We start from the raw sequence: 18,207 nt of genomic DNA, 5'->3' as shown, positions 1-18,207 counted from the left end.
TGGTTTTCCCACCTTCACCTCAAAGAAGCTTACAGGTGATGCCCGCCGGACTGACAGCCACCTGGCTCTCTCGCTCAGGGAAGGTGGGAATCCAGCTCTGCATCTTTGCTAAATTACAACTTTTCATTTTTTTGAGTGGGGAAAATAAGAGCTAACAGTGATACACCCACATGCCTGGCTGGCTGCAAACATACACTGAGCACGGCACAGTCTGGAACAGTCATCCCTCAGATACATCGTGCAGAGCAAAACAAGATCTAATACGTTAAAGTACACTTTTATCTGTAATCTGTTCTAGTGCGGCTGCCTAAAGGAAGAGAGAATAACAGAATAAAATAACAGAATAAAATAAAATAAATTAACATAAATCTGAGCCTACTTTGTTATGTAGCAAGCCAAATTTTTCTTCTGAAGTCTGCAGTTTGATTTGGGGGCAGGGAGGCACTAATAAACTCATTCTGTATGTTGGTATAAAGACTCTTGATCTTCATTACATTAATCTATTTTTTTTTCTGTAATGTCTTTGGGTTCATTGCACCTCTTAAAAAAAGCCTGCAGTTAGCAGGGCGGGCTGCCCGCGGAGCTGGCGGCAGGTGTCAAAACCGCAGTCTGAACCTGGTGGTTGCGATGGGTCTTTGCGGAGTCCCGCTGCAGAAGCTGTCCCGTCTGTATTTTGGCTGAGAACTAACTAAGCTTTTTAAAAACCAGGGCTCACGCTGAATGCCTCGCCCCGAGTTTTACTTTCCTGTAGTGCTGCCAACTGTGTTTGAACAGCGGAGCTTCACTTGCCAAATCTCCCCTGAGGCTTCAAGAAATGGAGCCACCCATTTTCCGCTCGTCTCCCACACTGCTATCAACCATGGCTCCTACTTGCTGACTCTCTCTCTTCCAAGCAGCCAGAGTTTGGGCAGCGCGGAGCTTTCAACAGCTCCATTAATCGGTACGGGTTGTTTTTACAGGTTGCTCTGCCTGAAGCGAAAGCGCCTCGCCGTGCCCATGCATGGTGACCGGCTGTCCCCAACCAAAGTGACACCGCTGCTCAGGTTGGGCTCTCGCTTCGTGTGCTGGCAGGGCATCCTCTGGTGGTACAGAAATGCTTTCCTTCTCTTTGAAATAGCCCAAACTTACTGAGCCCTTGTCTGCAGAAGACATAATTTAATAGGGTTTTGTGGTGAGGGCTGAGTTTATGAGAGGGGGAAAAAAGGCTTTTTCATCACCGGCAGGCTCTCCAGGATCCTTCTGAAATAATCGCTGACTGCTGCCAGAATTGGCTTTGTTAGAATATTAATGATCTCTCTGGGCAGCTTGAGTTTCATATACAAGTCTTTTTAATTATTCAGGTAAAAATAGCCAAGGTATAGCTGCAAAATGGTCATGCTGTGTTTCGGTTTGGGTTTAGAAAAGGCGTTAATGATAACTTTAATGACATACAAAGGTACAAATACATAGGAAATGCAAAACGTCCAGAATCTAAACTACTACTTCTGTGCTATACAGAAGTACCTATATCTAAGTTCCCATTTAGTGCAATTCCAGCAGTTCCCCAAAGTTTACCTTGCACTTTCTGGTAAACAAAGCCACTTTCTGAGGTGATGCATACCCTGAGACTGTCCCGAATGATGTAAATAACTCAGGGTTCCTTGCTTTCACAAAAGAAAAATGACTTTGCGTAAAACCTCCTGCTTTCTGCAGGTGGAAATACTCAGGCTGGCAGCTGAGTATAGCTGTCTGCTGCTCAGTTGACAGACCTACAGTCTCACAATTCTTTAGCTGTTTTTAATTTTACTACACTGTTTTACAAGCTTTTTGGACAACTGACAACCCTCATAATGTCCTGGGGGCGGTTACACACACTTTTCTAGTCAGATCGTTCATTTAAAACTTTCTTGGTAGCAGAATAGTGTTGGGAACCAGCTACAGATCGCTTGCCATAGCCTGGTGTGGTGGCTCCCAGTTTTTGCCCATTTGTAAGTGCTCTCCCATTTACAGCATCCTCTGATCAAAAGAAGTAAGATTTGCAGTACATACTGCTGTGACCTGGTTGGCATCTCAGTTAGTATTTGATTAATAGAGATGTATGAAGTTTTTGCAGATTTCCTTACACAGATTTCCTTTCTTTACTGTATTTACTCTTTTCAAAAGATCTATATGGTCTTCAGATTTTACCCCATTAAGTAAGAACCACTGGTTTTGGGGGGAAAATGAGTTGTTTAATGCATCTGCCTTAGATTAGCTAGCAACTAGCCTAAGGTGGTAATGACAGAGATAAAAGCTCTAGCTGCTGCAGACCCTGCAAAACAGAGCAATGTACCATTAGCTAGTACAAACCCTGTCAATCCAGGGCACTAGGACCACAAAATGTGAAGACGAGATCATTCGAGCGTGACACATTTGTCTGCAAACCGACTCCCAGCTGAAGGCAGTGGGAGGAGAATGAGAAGGGATGGAAACAGGGAGGAGGAGACCCCCTTCCAGAGGCCGCGTCCCTGAGGCCAAGGCTGTGCTTTCATCTCCTGAGAGCTCTGGAAATACAGAGGGATGGGAGAGACAGCGGCAGGGCCGATGGCCTGCTGTCTGCATCCTCTGAGAAGGCGAACTGATGAGCACCGCAGCAGATAGCAGGATTTTGGTTCATTGTGAATTTGGTTCTGGAAAAAGGTGCTTGTCAAGTAGCCCTGTAGACAGGAGCTTTTTTCTTACCTACAGGTAGGATTCAATAAGGGAGAGATGCGCACAACCTGCATGGGAATACTGTCCTGCCTAGACAGGCCATTTGAAGTTTCTTCCATTACCTGCCATGAAGTCCTTCAGCCCATGTAGCTTCCTCCCTTTCTCGTCCTTTCATGGGCCATCATCTCATCTGACTACAGCTTCAGAAACTTTGGCATCTAGGTTCATCCGGGGTCTCACGCTTCCTCTGGAGAAGGGAAAAACAAGGTGTCTCCAGAGTACTTTGTCAGCAGCTGTAGCAGGGTGAGCCAGATCTCATCCTCCATACCCACATTTCTCCTTAGCGGACACCTTTTGTTGGCAGCTTTGGCAGGACTTCTCTTACTGTGGTGTACTGAGAAATGCTGTTCTGGTGATTCAAAATGCAAAGGGTCATTTTTCCCGGCTGCAGAGCAGAGGCCTCCGGGCAAGCCCACAATTAGGGAACCACCCCGGTGTTCAAAAGCTTTGCGCTCTCGAGAAGTTAGATGGTCTCGCTATTAGGATTGGGAGGGGTGAGGAGGCAGGTAATGAACACAGGGGCACCTCTCTCGGACATTGAAAGGAAATCTGGCACTGCTTTGTTTAGAAAGAACAACATTGGGGTTTACTGGTTTTTAACATCCCTGGGTGTGGCAGAGACACGCTGCTCAGTGTTCCTGCGGCAATGGCAGGCACTCGGTGGCTGTGGACTCCCCGTCCAGGTCAGGACCTCCTCAGTTACAGCTGGGGAGCGCGGCAGGGAGCACCCTTAAGGGCAGAATCCCCAGGGCTCTGGGGTAGCCAGGTCCCGTTAGTTTTGTAAAGTGTAACTTCAAGGTGGCTCAAGGGAGGCGAGGCGCCGAGCTGCCGCTTCTCCAACAGCTGGAAGGCAAAGCTGGGAATGAAACCCCAAGTTTCAATGCTGGGGCTATGCTTCATCAGAGGGCATTCAGGGTAAATCTGCTAACTTTGACAGTTATTTATGTGAGTTGGATACATTCTTCTGAGGTCTCCTTTTACTGTATGTTTTGTTTACTTTCATTTTTATATGTCTTCAGGTTGTATGTGCTTATTCTAATTCAGGAAAATAAACACCACATCTTTTTCTGTATCTTCTGTTATTGCAAGTTTTTATAATACAACTACTGTACAAGGCAATATTAGCAGTTCAATCTCCAAGTTGTTTCAGGGTTGGTTTTTTTTTGAAGTTAACACATCTCATGAGGATGCAACAGAGGTTTCAGATTTATTAATGGAACACTAATGGTCTTCACAATCCTTTTAAGCAGAAAAAAAAAATTATATTTTAGAAAAAGTGAATATTGATTATATTGCTGGAGTGACTCCATGGGGGAATAAAAGCACAATGAAATGCAGATCAAAGTATATATCCTGAATTCCTAATGCACTGAGAGGTGGCTGTGCAATTAATGCATGTGTAAGTCAAGACAGGTCAGGTGATTTTACAACCTAGGTGAAATCCCAGCCCTTCTGGTTAGAATAAAACATGACATCGTTTATATTGCTTCAAGAAAATGGGACATGTGTCAATACAAATAAAGTCTACTGTTAGCACAAACTTTAAATGATTCGAATTTTGTCCTATAACCTGGACGAACCAGGGGAAATGCAGGCTGATTTTTATCACAAAAACATCATCTGAAAATAATATTATTTTTATTCAAATTTATAGTACTGTTCAGTCTAAGCAGAATCAAATGATTTTGAAAGGGTTATAAAAGCAGCGTTCTACTTTCCATTGGAGAAGGGGCTGGGGAAGATATGTGGTTATGATGGCAACACAGTGCATTACATAAAAAGAACTATTTTTTGGTCACTCATCATGAATGTGCTGGTTTTGGCCGGGATAGAGTTAATTTTCTTCATAGTAGCTAGTATGGGGCTATGTTTTGGATTTGTGCTGGAAACAGTGTTGATAAAAGAGAGATGTTTTCCTTATTGCTGAGCAGTGCTTACACAAAGTCAAGGCCTTTTCTGCTTCTCACACCACCCCACCAGCGAGGAGGCTGGGGGTGCACAAGAAGTTGGAGGGGACACAGCTGGGACAGCTGACCCCAACTGACCAAAGGGACATTCCATACCATATGACGTCATGCTCAGCATATAAAGCTGGGGGAAGAAGAAGAAAGGGGGGGACGTTCGGAGTTACGGCGTTTGTCTTCCCAAGTAACCATTATGTGTGATGGAGCCCTGCTTCCCTGGAGATGGCTGAACACCTGCCTGCCCATGGGAAGTGGTGAATGAATTCCTTGTTTTGCTTTGCTTGTGTGTGCAGCTTTTGCTTTACCTATTAAACTATCTTTATCTCAACCCACCAGTTTTCTCACTTTTACTCTTCTGATTCTCTCCCCCATCCCACCAGGGGGGAGTGAGTGAGCGGCTCTGTGGTGCTTAGCTGCCGACTGTGGTTAAACCACAACAATAAAGCAGGAGACAATGCAACAAAATTCACCCCAAGCTGGAAAAACAGAAAGTTATTCTGAGACAGCACAGAACCGAATAAACCACAAACTCTGCTTTAGAGGTACTGAAGGATGATTGTACACTAAGTGTTACTACTCCCTCACAGGCTCAGTAAAGCCCAGCAGAGGCAGTAAGGGAGAAGCAGTGCCGTTGAGCAGTTTGAGAACTTCAAATGGGAGGTGATGGGAAAGAGAAATTATGCATTTGGGCTTCCGAATTTTTCCCTTTAACAAGATAATGTTAGTAATTTTATTACATAAATGCTGACTCAAGTCAACAGTGTTACAGTTTTAGGATACAAGTTGTTCCTACCATAGTGAAGAAGCTCTAGCTTATGCTCCTCATAAAAGGCAATTAAATGCAAAGAAGTACAGTGGGAATACATCTGCACGCAGCAGGGTAAGAGATCCTCTATACAAACATGGGAAGCACCATGAATGAGGGAGCTAGCAGCTACTCATGATTACTAAGTGACCAATATTCAGTTTGAAGGGAGAGGAGCCCACCTTTCCTTCCCAGGAGCTCAGCAAGGGGGTAGGCATTTGGAACGAGGCACTGGAGGTTAACATGCAAAAACAAGTGGGAGGCTGTGAATACCTGAACTATTATGCCTCAGTCTGACACAGAGCCGCTCTCCCAACCATCAATAGTTCCTCTTTGAAGGCACACTTGAACCTGACTGCCCTCTATACCTTTGCTTCACCTTTCTTGTCTCCATTGGAATCCTATTTATCTTCCAGGCATCGCTCTTCTTCCTTCTACAATTTCTGGCTTTTCAATGCTGTCCCCCATTCCGGGTACTCCTGGGTGCCTCTCAAATCCCTGCAACTACAGTATCAACACTCATGTGATGATTCATGTTGTGTCTCACTTTTTCTCCTCCAGTCTGCTTCATCAGGCTCACTAATTACAGAAGCTGAGCCTTTTGACTTCTGAACCTCTAGACTGCATGCGATTATTCCTTTCAAGCATTTCTTAGAAGTGTGTGGAAAATAAGCCTTTTTTTTTAATTAAAACTGAGATTTCAACATAGTGAAAGAATCTGAGAAGCCATTTTCAGAAAATCTTTCTACAAGATAGTCTTTATTCTTATCTCTACTCACAGCCACTACACATTTCCTTTCCCACTACTTTCTGCCTCCTTTTTTCCATTCCCTAGGAGCCTGACACAGGGTGTTTGTGGAAATGATGTAAAGAAATTGTAAAGTCCTGCAAAAATGGCCATGAAATGTCCCTGGATCACCAAGGAACAACGGGCAATGAGACAGCGTAACAGGACATCATGGAAACTTCAAGTTCAGTTTTTATTTAAAACAGAAATTAAATGCATGTCCCCTCTGAGGCTCTCATACTACTCAAATTGGGCCTGATGTGCAATTATTATCTGAAAGTGCTGTTCGACAAGACAGGTTGAGCCAACCTAAAAGCCTACTGCCCCTCAAGGGGCTGTTCTGCCCCACCTTCTCCCTGGCCATGCGCTTCCACCACTTACCTCCTGGGTGGCCCTAGTCCTCGACAGTGGGAAAATTCAGCTCTCTGAACAGCACAAACACCACCAGCGCCCCGAGGGAAAAAAAAAAAAAAAAAAAAAAAAAAAGATTTACAACTCGGACAAGCATCAGTCTCGGCAAAGGGCTGGGACCGGGACCGTGCAGAGTAACAGGGGAGAGATGAGACAACATGGTGAGCCACGACAGAGCTGAATAGCTGAGACCACCCAGCACACCACTGTTTACTCTGTTGGATTTTTTTGGCCAGATCAGCTCCTTGCTCCGATTTGTTGTGTTGCAGAAACAAAGGGCTGGGAACAGGAGAGTCAAGGGTCTACAACCGGAAATAAACACAGAGGCTGAAAAAGAGCAAGCCCCAAATACAAATTTTTCCCAGTCTCAAGGCAAGAATCACCTCTTGCCTCACCCCTAGTCCCAGGTGCGTGCCTGGTGCTATAACATTACTTTTTTTACCTCTTATCCCCACTATTCCTGTAAGCACCAAAGCTATGGCTCCATACTCATAAACAACTTGCAACAGGAAAGCCAAAAGATTTGCAAATTTATTTGACTTTAATAGGTGCTATTGAAATGGACAGAACTTAAATTTCCACAGCAACTGGGCTAAGAAAAGCGTGAAATCTTGGTTTCCTATGCACAGATTTTAAGAAAAAAGTTTCTGCAGCATGAATACGTAGTACGTATTCAGGGCAGAGTACTGAATTTGATTACGCTGTGCCAGAGATGCACATTTATGAATAATGCAAGGATTAAAAAAAACCCAAACCAGCTAAAAAGCAAGGTATAGGATATTCTTGCACTGTTTGTTATCTCACTAAAATTATCTCTAGTGCAATCATTTACTTTCTAGCTTCAAAACAGGTTGTTTTAACCAGAGGGACGAAATACAGCCAGAATAGTTAGGATACTCCACCAGGAGAGGAAAACTGAGGGCTAGAGACTGAGGATGGAGCACATCGGGACATCTGGAGACATGCCATGGGTACAAGGATCTCTTCAAGCGGTCCCCACTCCTTTGCCCACACTGCTCACTAAACTCTCCCAGATTGACAGGGCTCCTATACACATGTAGAAGCGGAAGGTCAGGTGCTTGCAATAAGGCTTTTGTCAAAAACAGGGGTATCCATGGACAACCAGGTCCACGTGCTTGTTGCTTCAATGCCAGCCATTGTTAGTTAGGTACGTGATCCCTCTTGTGAGCCTGGGCAGAGAACCCAAGCAGCATCAAAGGCTTTTTGTGCTAAGTGCAATAGAAATAGCAGTGAAAAAACCAGTTCCTTCCCCAGGCGGCTCACATTTTAATGAAAAACTACAAGCAAGCAACAAGCAAGTGGGAAGGAAGGAAAGGATGAGAAAGCCACAATAACAGCTAGTCACACAAACATCTGGATTTAGGGCTTTTAAAGCAAACAAAAATCAGCTGTTCTATTCCAGTTTTATCTACATTAGTTTTATTTCACTTGACAGGTCTCAAAACAAATAGGTGAAGGGGGGACTGTCCCCCTCGGGGGATGTTTCTAGTGGGCTACCCCAGGAATCTGTCCAGGTCTCGGTGCTTTTCAGATACTGTTTCTTTCAATTCACCATTGGTAAAATTTGAAACAGTCATACAGTTGTAATAACTTAGATTGAAGTTGATAACTTGGTTAGGGGAACTCACTCAAGCCGCACAGTTTAACATGCCTAAACACACTGTTAGGAACGAAGACCGCTGGTTATCTGCTCTGGCTCCACGTTTTTCCCAGTGTCACTCCTCTCCTGAACGCTATGCGCCACGTTGCATGCATGACCAATGGAGCAGAGACTCCCATGCAGAAGAACGTCAGGCAGAAAGAGAATGATGTATTCCTCCTGTGGACAGCATTAGTGAAACCATTACTGAAATGCTGCATCCATTTCCACTGTCATGCTTCAGAAAAGATGCTTACCACAAAATTTTATACGAACTCAGAAACTTACACTGTAGTGGTAATAGCTGTAGAGATAATTTTCTCTTAGATAAATGGACTGAGATTAAGGGGTGACTAGACTCAAAACTACAGCTGATAGAGAGGTCCTTAACCTAAAAAATGAAGATGTTAAGACATCACTGGCTGCGATCTGAGGTTAGACCACTTCAACTGATGAACTTCTGGAACAACTTACTTATCGACATAGTGGCTTCTCCATCACTGAACTCTTTACACGAAGATGAATCTTCTTCTCAAAGCCAAGCTACAGCCCAAAGAAATATTATAAAGCAGAACTTACTGTCATGGAAATGATCACACTAGATAATCCTTTTTAGTCTTAATACCTATGAATTACTATTATTTCCATTATAAATTAACCATATTCTTCCAGGCATCATGAGCTCCATCACGAAACTGGGATCCCAAGGCAACATGCAGATACAGCAAAGCAGCAAGAATGCAAATGTGTAAAACCATGGGGGTTTTACAGGGGGGGAAAGGAGGGGGGAAAGGGGGGGGAAAGGGAAAAAAGAAAAAGAAAGAAGAAGAAAAAAGAGAAAAAAGAAAAAAAGAAAAAAGAAAAAAGAAAAAAAAAAAGAAAAAAAAAAGAAAAAAAAGTTTCATTTGCATCCCTGCAAACACAGCCAGGCCACCTCTCCACCTATACACAAGCTGAAAGAAAAAGGAGAGAGAAGGAAAGAGATACAGCCATGGACACACACACAAGACATTTTATTCAGAAAGTTCTATTTCATTGTAAATCAACACTTTTCCTTACCCTGGCACTAGGACTTTAAGACAGAGTAGGTATGGCACTTCAATTCTAGGACAGACTGCTAATGTATCATTTTTCTAGCATAAAGCTCTGGTCGCTTAGTAAAATTTTACCTGCAACTTTACTTCCCTTTATTTGGGCAGGGGGAGAAAGTTGAAACAAGTACCTTTATGGTGAAGAGGCTTATGACAGCTGAGGCACTCGGGTCTAGGAGACTCTTCTTCCACTGCACAGTTAGCTCATGTCAACTGTACAAATAGCATGACCCGACAGAAAAGGTTTGCTGCTCTTTTTTCCCCCCCCCCTCCTCTCAGGGAGAAGGCATAATATAGAGTTTCATGTGTTTTAACCAAGTAACTTAAATACCTAAGGCATTTTATTTATCATACATCATTGTGCTTTTTAACTCATTCTACATTTAAGCTATTATTCTATGGAGATCTGAATTTTCCTGGTAGGACTGAAAATGCCATCACATAAGAGCTTCCTCCAAGCTACTGACAGAATAATTTGCATTTCCCTGTCCAACAATTTGAAACTACTTTCTTGTAAAAAATACCTACTCGTTAAAAGCTTTGCTCATTTCAATCTTAAAAGATTCCTGAGATAATGGGCACTTGTTTTTTTCTGAGACTGCCCTAAAATACTTGGCCAAAAATAGCATAAGCATTATTAATGCAAACAGCAAACTTGTTGTTACAAAAGGTTTTATTATGTCCATCTGGGTAAAACCTTCTTTTCTGTTCCTGGTGACAGTCCATCACCACACATCTCAGACAGTCACATGGCAGTGCCAGCTGTGGCTGAGGGCTGTTCGCTTTCCATCTCTGACAGGGCGTCTGTCGGGCTTGACTGTCCCTGAGCCCCAGACTTCACAGCATGCACTGCATAGTTAACACTCGTGCTTTCCATCCAGCTCCACGACCCCGAGAGGGGATTATACAACATCCCATTCACAGTCTTGACTGAAAAGCCATCTAGAAAAGAAAGAAGCCATCAAGCAACTGATGTTCTTAAATATTGTAAGTCACTGCAACATCAAACCCTTTAGAACAGCAAGTCTGAAACACGCTTCTTCCTCTGAGCTGGGGAGCAGTGCTTCACAAGCTGGCCTTTGTCAGACAGCACCACAAGCAGAGGCAACAGGCATCACTGGTGACAGTGGGTCCTGCTATTAGCAGTAGCAGCAACAGCTCTGTGCCAGGCCACATACCATTAGCACGCTACATGGTGAGCCACTACAAAGTGGTGTGCTAGAAACACCAACTTCACAACACCACAGCTGGGTGACTGGTAACATTTTCTGGAGGTGGAGACATTCTTCAGATTGACATCACACACTTCAAAATGAAAACCTGAGCATATCTTTGGGAGGATTCTGCAGATTCCCCTTAGGAACAGAAAATATAAGAAAGAGGCAGAAGAATGCTATCAAGGACTCAGCAAGTAAAGAGTGATTTAGCACTCCCTGCTGAGCAGCTCTCAGTTCACTGCACGGCTCTGCTGTGTCCCAGCAGGATACATGAGGGAAGGCAGAAAACACATACCCTATCAAAACAAATCACTCCACTGTACCTGCTTCTCCTTTTGAAGGGAGAACGGAAAGAACCACCAGCATGTGAACCGGTATTAGTCACGTTCCTTACGGCAACTGCAAAGTGCCAGGAAAAGACCTTGCCAAGAGAATAGCTCAACTCATTCAGCTTCTTTACAGTGAACTAAAGCAAAGTGAAATATTCGGCGAGAGGGTTTTAAAACATCTGCAGGGAAGGAGGGCAATGGGCAGAACTCTTCCCAGCTCAGTGCTTTGGCTATTTTAAAAGCAATCAAACCAGGGCAACTGAATTATTTCTTCAAATCAGTATCATACAGTTTCTTAAGAACTGACTAATGAATTTGTGGTAGGTTTCATCTTCACATTTTTTAAGAAATCTTTTAGTAACATAATATGAATAAAGAACATGGAGCAGCAACCAAAAATAAAAACACCTTCTCCCAAGGGAAAGATGACAAACAATGGAGTGGCAGCAGTGCAGCTCTGGAGTGCAAATACAGTTATTTTCTCAAACCTGACCTAGAGTGTATGAACCACCTCAGAGCACACATTCTGTCACCAGAACAGGATGGAAAACCTTGGAATTTTCATTTAGGCCATCAAACGGAGGGCAGCTGTAACAGTGATTTTGTTTGAGTAATCTCTGCATTCTTAGGACTCCACTTAGTTTATTTATTTTACGCAAAATCCAGTAAGCCGTAGTGTCTTTAAACCAGAAATGATACTCATAATACATGACTGCTAACTCACACAGGAAAAGCTGTGTATTGTTGCTAGCACTCACCCCACCTAGCTTATCCCCTTGCCATTTCTACCGGGACCATTTGAATATCTCTGCATTCCCATCGTCTGGCCTGGAACTTACTTGATTCCAGGAGGTGCTCCAGCTCTTCGGGGGGAACAAACTTGTCCCACTCATGTGTTCCTTCTGGTACTATGCCCATTATTTTTTCTGCAACCACAATTCCCAGGACATAGGACAACTGTGTTTTATTGATTGTAGTAATGAATAAAGAACCTTCAGGCTAATTAAAAGATTAAAATGTTCAATTAGAAGAATATTTACATTTTTTTTTAACTGTAAATTTCATCACATTAAAACACATAATTTGCCCATCTACAAGTCTACATGCTGCAAGAGTTAAGAACTAATTTTGTCGCAGGATAGGTATTTACAAGTATACCATTTAAATACTATAAAGAATATAATGTTCTAACAGTATTACTCAGTAGTCCTCAAAGAGTCAACATAATCAAAGTCTTGGGCAGTCTGAAAACCATTTCCTTGCCCAAAAAACATCTAACAAAGTCACTTATAACCTAACATTGCCCAGGGAACGGATAAATAAAAGGTATTAAGGTATATACAGTATCTATTGTAAAAAGAAACACTTTTTCAATTAAAACCAGAGTAAAATGTGCAATACTGCCTAATTTTTGAGGCTGATGAATGCTGTGCTTGTTTGATTGATTACAGGGTCAAAAAACAAAGCCAGAAATGAATTCTAAGTACTTAAGAGACTGTTTGGTAGAAATAAAGGATAATTTCTATGTCCCCAGCAAGCTGAAAATTAGTTAAGCGTTCCGTTCAAATAATCAATATTCCTTCTGATGACCAGAAAGATAAATCAAGAGATTAAAGGAAAGCTGCTGCTTGTGTACTGGGCCTACCATCCTTCTTTACAAATGAAATAATATCAAGAGGAATAAAACAACACCTGATTATCTCTAAGCATAGCTATGACCCTTTAAAAGCAATCCAGGAGCACATCTGATGTGATGCTAGAGCTGGAATAGAATCTTGTGAGTCAGAAACTTCATTACAGTCAGTTTCAATGCAGTCTGAGCTACAGCCGTCCATCAACAGCAGCACTGCCATGTCTTCTCTCACCTGGGTGAGATCAGATGCAACCAGATTTCATAAGGTCTTGATGCAAAGCAACGCTGCAATGCTGGGTAATGCCATTAACACTTTTCTAAGGCAGGGTTGGGGAAATAAATTTCCTCTAACTTTAGTTATTGCAGTTGGGAAGATGTACTTGCTTCATGGAGGAGAATAGAAGGCACCTCTAGAGCACAGTTCAGACTTCAAGGTGGAGAAATGAATGCAGATGTAGGCGTTTTCACATTCCTTCAAATGAAAGCCTTAATAATAAAAGAGAATAAATATTCCCAATAATGAAAGCAAAAACTCTCTTACCTTTAACACCCGAGAGCAACACTTGATAAACGTCCCAAGGTCAGCCACATGCTCCACTACTTCAGAAGCTACAATTACATCAAAGGTTTCCATAGACTCTTCCACAATCTCCTCCAGTGAACTGGACTTGTACTGTATTCTCTTGGCCAGGACCGGATCAAATGACTTGTGCTGATCTGCTGTTCTAATGTTGTCCTCCAGAGGATCAATTCCAGTAACTGAAGCTCCCAGTCTACCTAAAGGCTAATAATACAGATTATAATTTATTCTCTGCATGAAAACAATTTACTTAAAGGTGTCTGCAACTTTGCAATGTACATACATGATGCAGAAAACATCTGTCAGAGAACAAGACAAACAACAGTAAATGATGAGCCCTGATCTGGCAATTTTGGTTTAAATTTTATTAAAGCAAGAAAACCCTTAGATTTGGGGGAGGTGGTGTTAATTTTCTTAGAAAATTATACACTGGAATATACACATTTAAATTGTCTTTTAGAACAAATTGTTCTGAAACCATTTTGTTACACCAAATAAAGATTTCCTCCACTATTACCCTCTGATAGAAGAAAAACAAAGGGGGAAAATCAACACAGTACTTAAAGGGGGGAAAACAATGCTGTATTTAATTACTGTCATTACTTTCTTCAACATCCACCTGTAATGGTAAATCCTCATACCTTTTTAATGGTTACTTAATATATGATTATCTCTGTGACTTTCTCACTGCTGAGAACTAAACACTGATATTTACTAGGATAGCATCAGGCTTGGCTGTCACTCAAGTTTCTACAGTGTCTTCTTACTCATGGGTTAACACCTCAGCCATCACCTCTTTTGAAACTGAAACAGGCTGCAGAACATGACCACATGTATGTTATTCCAACCTGAAATTCACCGTTTGTTCAGCCTGAGAAGGTGATGCAGCACACCAGCTTTGCCAGCCTTGTCGGAGAGCGGGCTCTCACAAGACTACAGGATTTTTGCTCAGAATAAAAGAAAAGAAAAAAAAAAAGAAAGAAAACATGGGGAGAGATTCGGGTCCCTTTGTAACACCTCGTTTCAGATGCTGATGAAGTTCCCAGAGCAAGTCAGCCAGATCTGTAATCCTAAATTCACAAACTAGCCCCAGTCTATTGACAGGATACAGCACTGCTCAGAGCCTGTGCGGCCAAAGGGTTCCACCACAAATAGTTACTTCTCAGTCCCAAGTTTGTGCAGACTACTCGGGAAGCAGCTGTAACATCAGCCCCTGTACCAGGAGAATCTCTCCTGACAGAGGGGAGGTATGTCTCAGGTGTTTGACACTATTCCATGCTTTTCCCATGAGATCAAAGCAAAGGCAAGAGTCCCCACCCCCAATATAAAAAACTGAAGATAAGCAATTCAAAGAAATGAACGTGTAAGAACAAGTTTATAATAGAAAATACTTCTTTGGTAACGAGGATTGTCTTGATTAAAGTATTCTTGCCTAGACTTGTAAATTAAAAAAAAAAAAACAGAAAGAAAAAAACCATTGTCATACTGTGACTGCGCAGAGGAATACTCAAAGACTTTTACATCATTCTTCCCCTCTCCTTTTCTTTACAGTGTTTGAAATCTTATTTTTCTGATGAACCTCAGAATTTTAGAATTTCTCATTACCAATTCTCTCCTTTTCTGTAAACCACCACCACTATACTAACCAAATATTCTATGGGGTTTGTAGAACGCACTGCACCTCAAAACATTCAGTAACTAATGTATCATAGAAGAGAAAAGCTCCTCCTTGGAGGATTAGAAATTAAGCAGTGTAATAGTAAAACAATTCAAATACTTTGTACACTTTTTAACAAGAGAAACCAGGGCACACTGTTTCTTACCTCACTTAGTAGTCCACCGCCACAGCCAATGTCAAGAATCTTTATGCCAGAAAGTGGATTTCCCAGATGATAATTATTACTCATGTTCAACAGAGTATCTCTGAAAGAAAAGGGATGTGATTAAGGGCAAACACACAAGATGGTTTAGTGGATGTAATATGCAGTTATCTTAAGTAATGGTAATTGTTTTTCCTTTTACAATGTTTTCTGAGGTTATGCAGAAATAGTACATATAAAAAAAAATCTGTCTTCAAAACCATACCTAATAAATGGCACTCTAATATCATTCATAGAATGAAGGGCTGAATATTCTCCTTCTTCATCCCACCACTTATGTGCAAGGAGCTGGAATTTTTTCATTTCCTTTGGATCCACTGATGGGTGCGAAGTGCTGAAAAGTCTCTTCACAGTGAGCCTAAATAATGAAAGCTGAATGTCATGAAACTAATACCAATATTTCATGTCAGCTGAAATATGGGAAAAACAAATTCTGCATCAGAAAATGAAAAAAAAGATAAAACTCATGTTCCTTTAGAGACTCTAGTTATACTTGATTAATAACAAACAGATTTTATACAGTGTACATGTAACATCTTCCAAAACAGATGGCTGCATACCTGTAATTTTTAAGTTAGTGATTAATAAGACAAAAATAGGCCACATCAAACATTTAAACATTTGTGAGATTTAAAAATGACTTTGTGTGACAGTCACAAAGTAAAATTAAATTATTACAGAAAATGACAGTCCTTGTCGCGCAGGATTATTTTAGATACAATACTTACACGCTGCTTTTTATTTCAGTATGAGAGACAGGCAGAGTACTATTGGATTTCAGCTGTATTTTCCAGTTGTAGTTCTGACGGGTACCTCTCAGGCCTGTCTGACAAGACAGATCAGCATGGTCATCTGCATAAACAAAAGAGAGACAATCAAATGGAAAACATCAGCTTTATGAGAGCTCACAGGCAAAAACCCTAGTTTAACAATGCCGCTCTAGAACAACACTACTAACCATGCAAATCTTTACACGTTTGCTCACTATCATACTTAGAGAGTGCACGGGGATTAAATAAAAGAGCATATGCTAGTTCACCACCCCAGTACTTCTCAAAATACGTACGATCAGAGCCTGAATGAAAAAGAACTTTTCACGCAGCTGAAACGTTTCAGCCGGTGAGAATTTCACCAAAATGTTTACTCTGACCACAAGTTGTGCATACACACACACGCTTATAGTTATCAACACTGGGCTCCAATTCCTGTTTCATTACATACTGGAATAAGAAATATACAGCTGCACACTCATTTTGTATTGTATGAACCGGTAAGGAAACGTAAGGAAGAAAATCCCACGGACGGTGCAGAGACAGGCCAAGGACACCATCTTGAAAACTGTTCTCCACGCCTGCTTTGCCAACGTACGGCTTGGCTCTCCCAGGCAAACGCACGCTCACTCATGATCCAGCCGCTGCCTGGTCACCGACAATCCCCAAACCACAGCAATACCTCACTGCGCCCAGAGTAATGGCCCCCTGAAGATGATTTTAGGCTGCACTGAGTGATGGAGAGACCTACAGATACCTCTGGGCTGAAGGGCTGCAAAGGAGGTGGCAGGGGGAAAACGTCTCCCTTGGGAGAGCTCTGTTAGATGTGTGGAGAGCCCACCAGGACCTGCCGCACAAGGCCTGACGGGCTGGCCTTAGGCTGGCTTGGCGTTACCAGCACGACGGCGAGCATGGACACGGTGCAACTGGGTGAGGAAGGCCAGTGCGTGCAACCGCACCCGCTCACGGCTCTGCCGCGGGAGAAGAGCAGCCATGCTCCAGCGCAGCAGACCGCCGGTGGCCAGGCCGCTCCCGCCGAGGCTGCCGGGCACCCGCCGGGCCGGGGGCGGAGCGGGACAGGGCCGCGGCCGGGACGCCGAGCCCAGGCCGGCCGGCGAGGCCGGGGGACGCCGCCAGGGGCTGCCAGAAGCAACGGCCAGGTCGAAGCCGGTGGGAGGTTTGCTGGGGCCCTGCTGTGAGGGAACCGGTAAAGCGACACCGCGTCAGGCCACCTCAGCCGCGGGGGGCGACGCGGACCCGCCAGGCCCCGCCGCCCGCGGGCACCGCGCCGGCCCGGGGCCGTCCCACCCGCGCCCTCCGCGCCCGCCCGCCTGCTCACCGCCCGCAGCCCCCGGCAGCGCGGCCGCCGGCCGCCGGCGCCCGAGGGCGCGGGTGAGAGCCCGGGCCGCCCCGCTGCCGCCCCACATCGCCGCCGCCGCCGCGCCGCCCTCGCCCCGCCCCGCTCGCAGCGCCGGGCGTGCGGCGGCGACACGGTGCCGGCGGCCTCTCGGGGCGGGCGCCGGGAAGGTTGGTTCCGCCCGGCGCTGGGGCCTGGCCTGGCCCTCAGCCCCCGCCAGCGGCCTCGCCGCCCGGCAGCGCTCGCCTTTGACCGCGGTACCGGTCCGGGTCTGCTGTTGCCGCCCGAGGCAGCGGCGGCTGCTGCGTTAAACTTTGTGAGGCTTCAGCGGCTGGGGCGAGGCGCTGCCGCCCCGCGGGGCCTCTTCTCTCCGGGCCCGGCCGGGGGCAACGCTGCCGTTTAGAATATTTTATAACATCTATTTATAGATATTTATAATATGTATTATTAAAATTTTATTAATATTTATTTTATAAAATGTGAGGGAAGCAAAACAAAACGCTGGACAGACCATTACATGCACTTATTCAAGCTTTTTTTTTTAAAAAAAGATTCCTGCTTAAGAAGATGTGGTACAAGCAGCAAGAAACACTGCTTTATTTACCTTTCCCCTCACAACAGTGAAGCACTGCAGCGTCCCCATGCATTTTGCATTGCAACACTGCCGATACAGCAGGCTCGGCGCCCTTTCTGCCTGCAAGACCCGGCCTGTACGAACGCCAACCCGTATTGTCCCACGGTGCATCGTGGCACGTGTCGCCATGGCTTCACCTGGAAGCTCTGCTGAAAATTAACGCAGTGGTTTTATTTAAATTTATGCCCCCTTACTCCTGCATGTGGACCTGATCCTTGCGTGTCTTGGAACAGGAAAACACTCCTTTAGCAGCAGAGGCTTGTTCAGATGACACAGGGATTAGCTACCAGCTTTCAGTCTCTTTTATTACCAAGTAACACACTGGACTTGCAGGGGAGGGCCCAAATTACAAGACTCCT

The 18,207-nt window shown here is 44.0% G+C and overlaps 1 protein-coding gene across 1 annotated transcript; it reads right to left on the bottom strand.

Annotated features, from left to right (window-relative positions):
* Positions 1–9,739: 9,739 nt before the first annotated feature.
* COQ3 (coenzyme Q3, methyltransferase) lies at positions 9,740–17,284 on the bottom strand. Its single transcript, XM_050893089.1, has 7 exons — positions 17,197–17,284; positions 15,816–15,939; positions 15,293–15,445; positions 15,031–15,130; positions 13,169–13,411; positions 11,834–11,993; positions 9,740–10,390 (listed from the first exon to the last, which is right to left on the bottom strand). Exons 1-7 carry the CDS (start codon positions 17,282–17,284, stop codon positions 10,194–10,196), a joined length of 1,065 nt encoding a protein of 354 aa, XP_050749046.1. The 3' UTR covers positions 9,740–10,193.
* Positions 17,285–18,207: the final 923 nt, after the last annotated feature.

Source organism: Gymnogyps californianus, chromosome 3 (genome assembly GCF_018139145.2).
Source record: "Gymnogyps californianus isolate 813 chromosome 3, ASM1813914v2, whole genome shotgun sequence".
In the NCBI taxonomy this organism is placed as follows: domain Eukaryota; kingdom Metazoa; phylum Chordata; class Aves; order Accipitriformes; family Cathartidae; genus Gymnogyps; species Gymnogyps californianus.
This window is presented reverse-complemented; position numbering and strand designations above follow the sequence as displayed.

What these genes read in the sequence shown, in the direction of transcription:
- COQ3 (XM_050893089.1), bottom strand. Translation starts at nt 17,284, where the DNA reads ATGTGGGGCGGCAGCGGGGCGGCCCGGGCTCTCACCCGCGCCCTCGGG. An exon ending in ATTAGAGTGCCATTTATTAG is followed by an intron (nt 15,131 to 15,292) that starts GTATGGTTTTGA and finishes CTTTTCTTTCAG; the next exon opens with AGATACTCTGTTGAACATGA. An exon ending in GGAGCACCTCCTGGAATCAA is followed by an intron (nt 10,391 to 11,833) that starts GTAAGTTCCAGG and finishes TTTCTTTTCTAG; the next exon opens with ATGGCTTTTCAGTCAAGACT.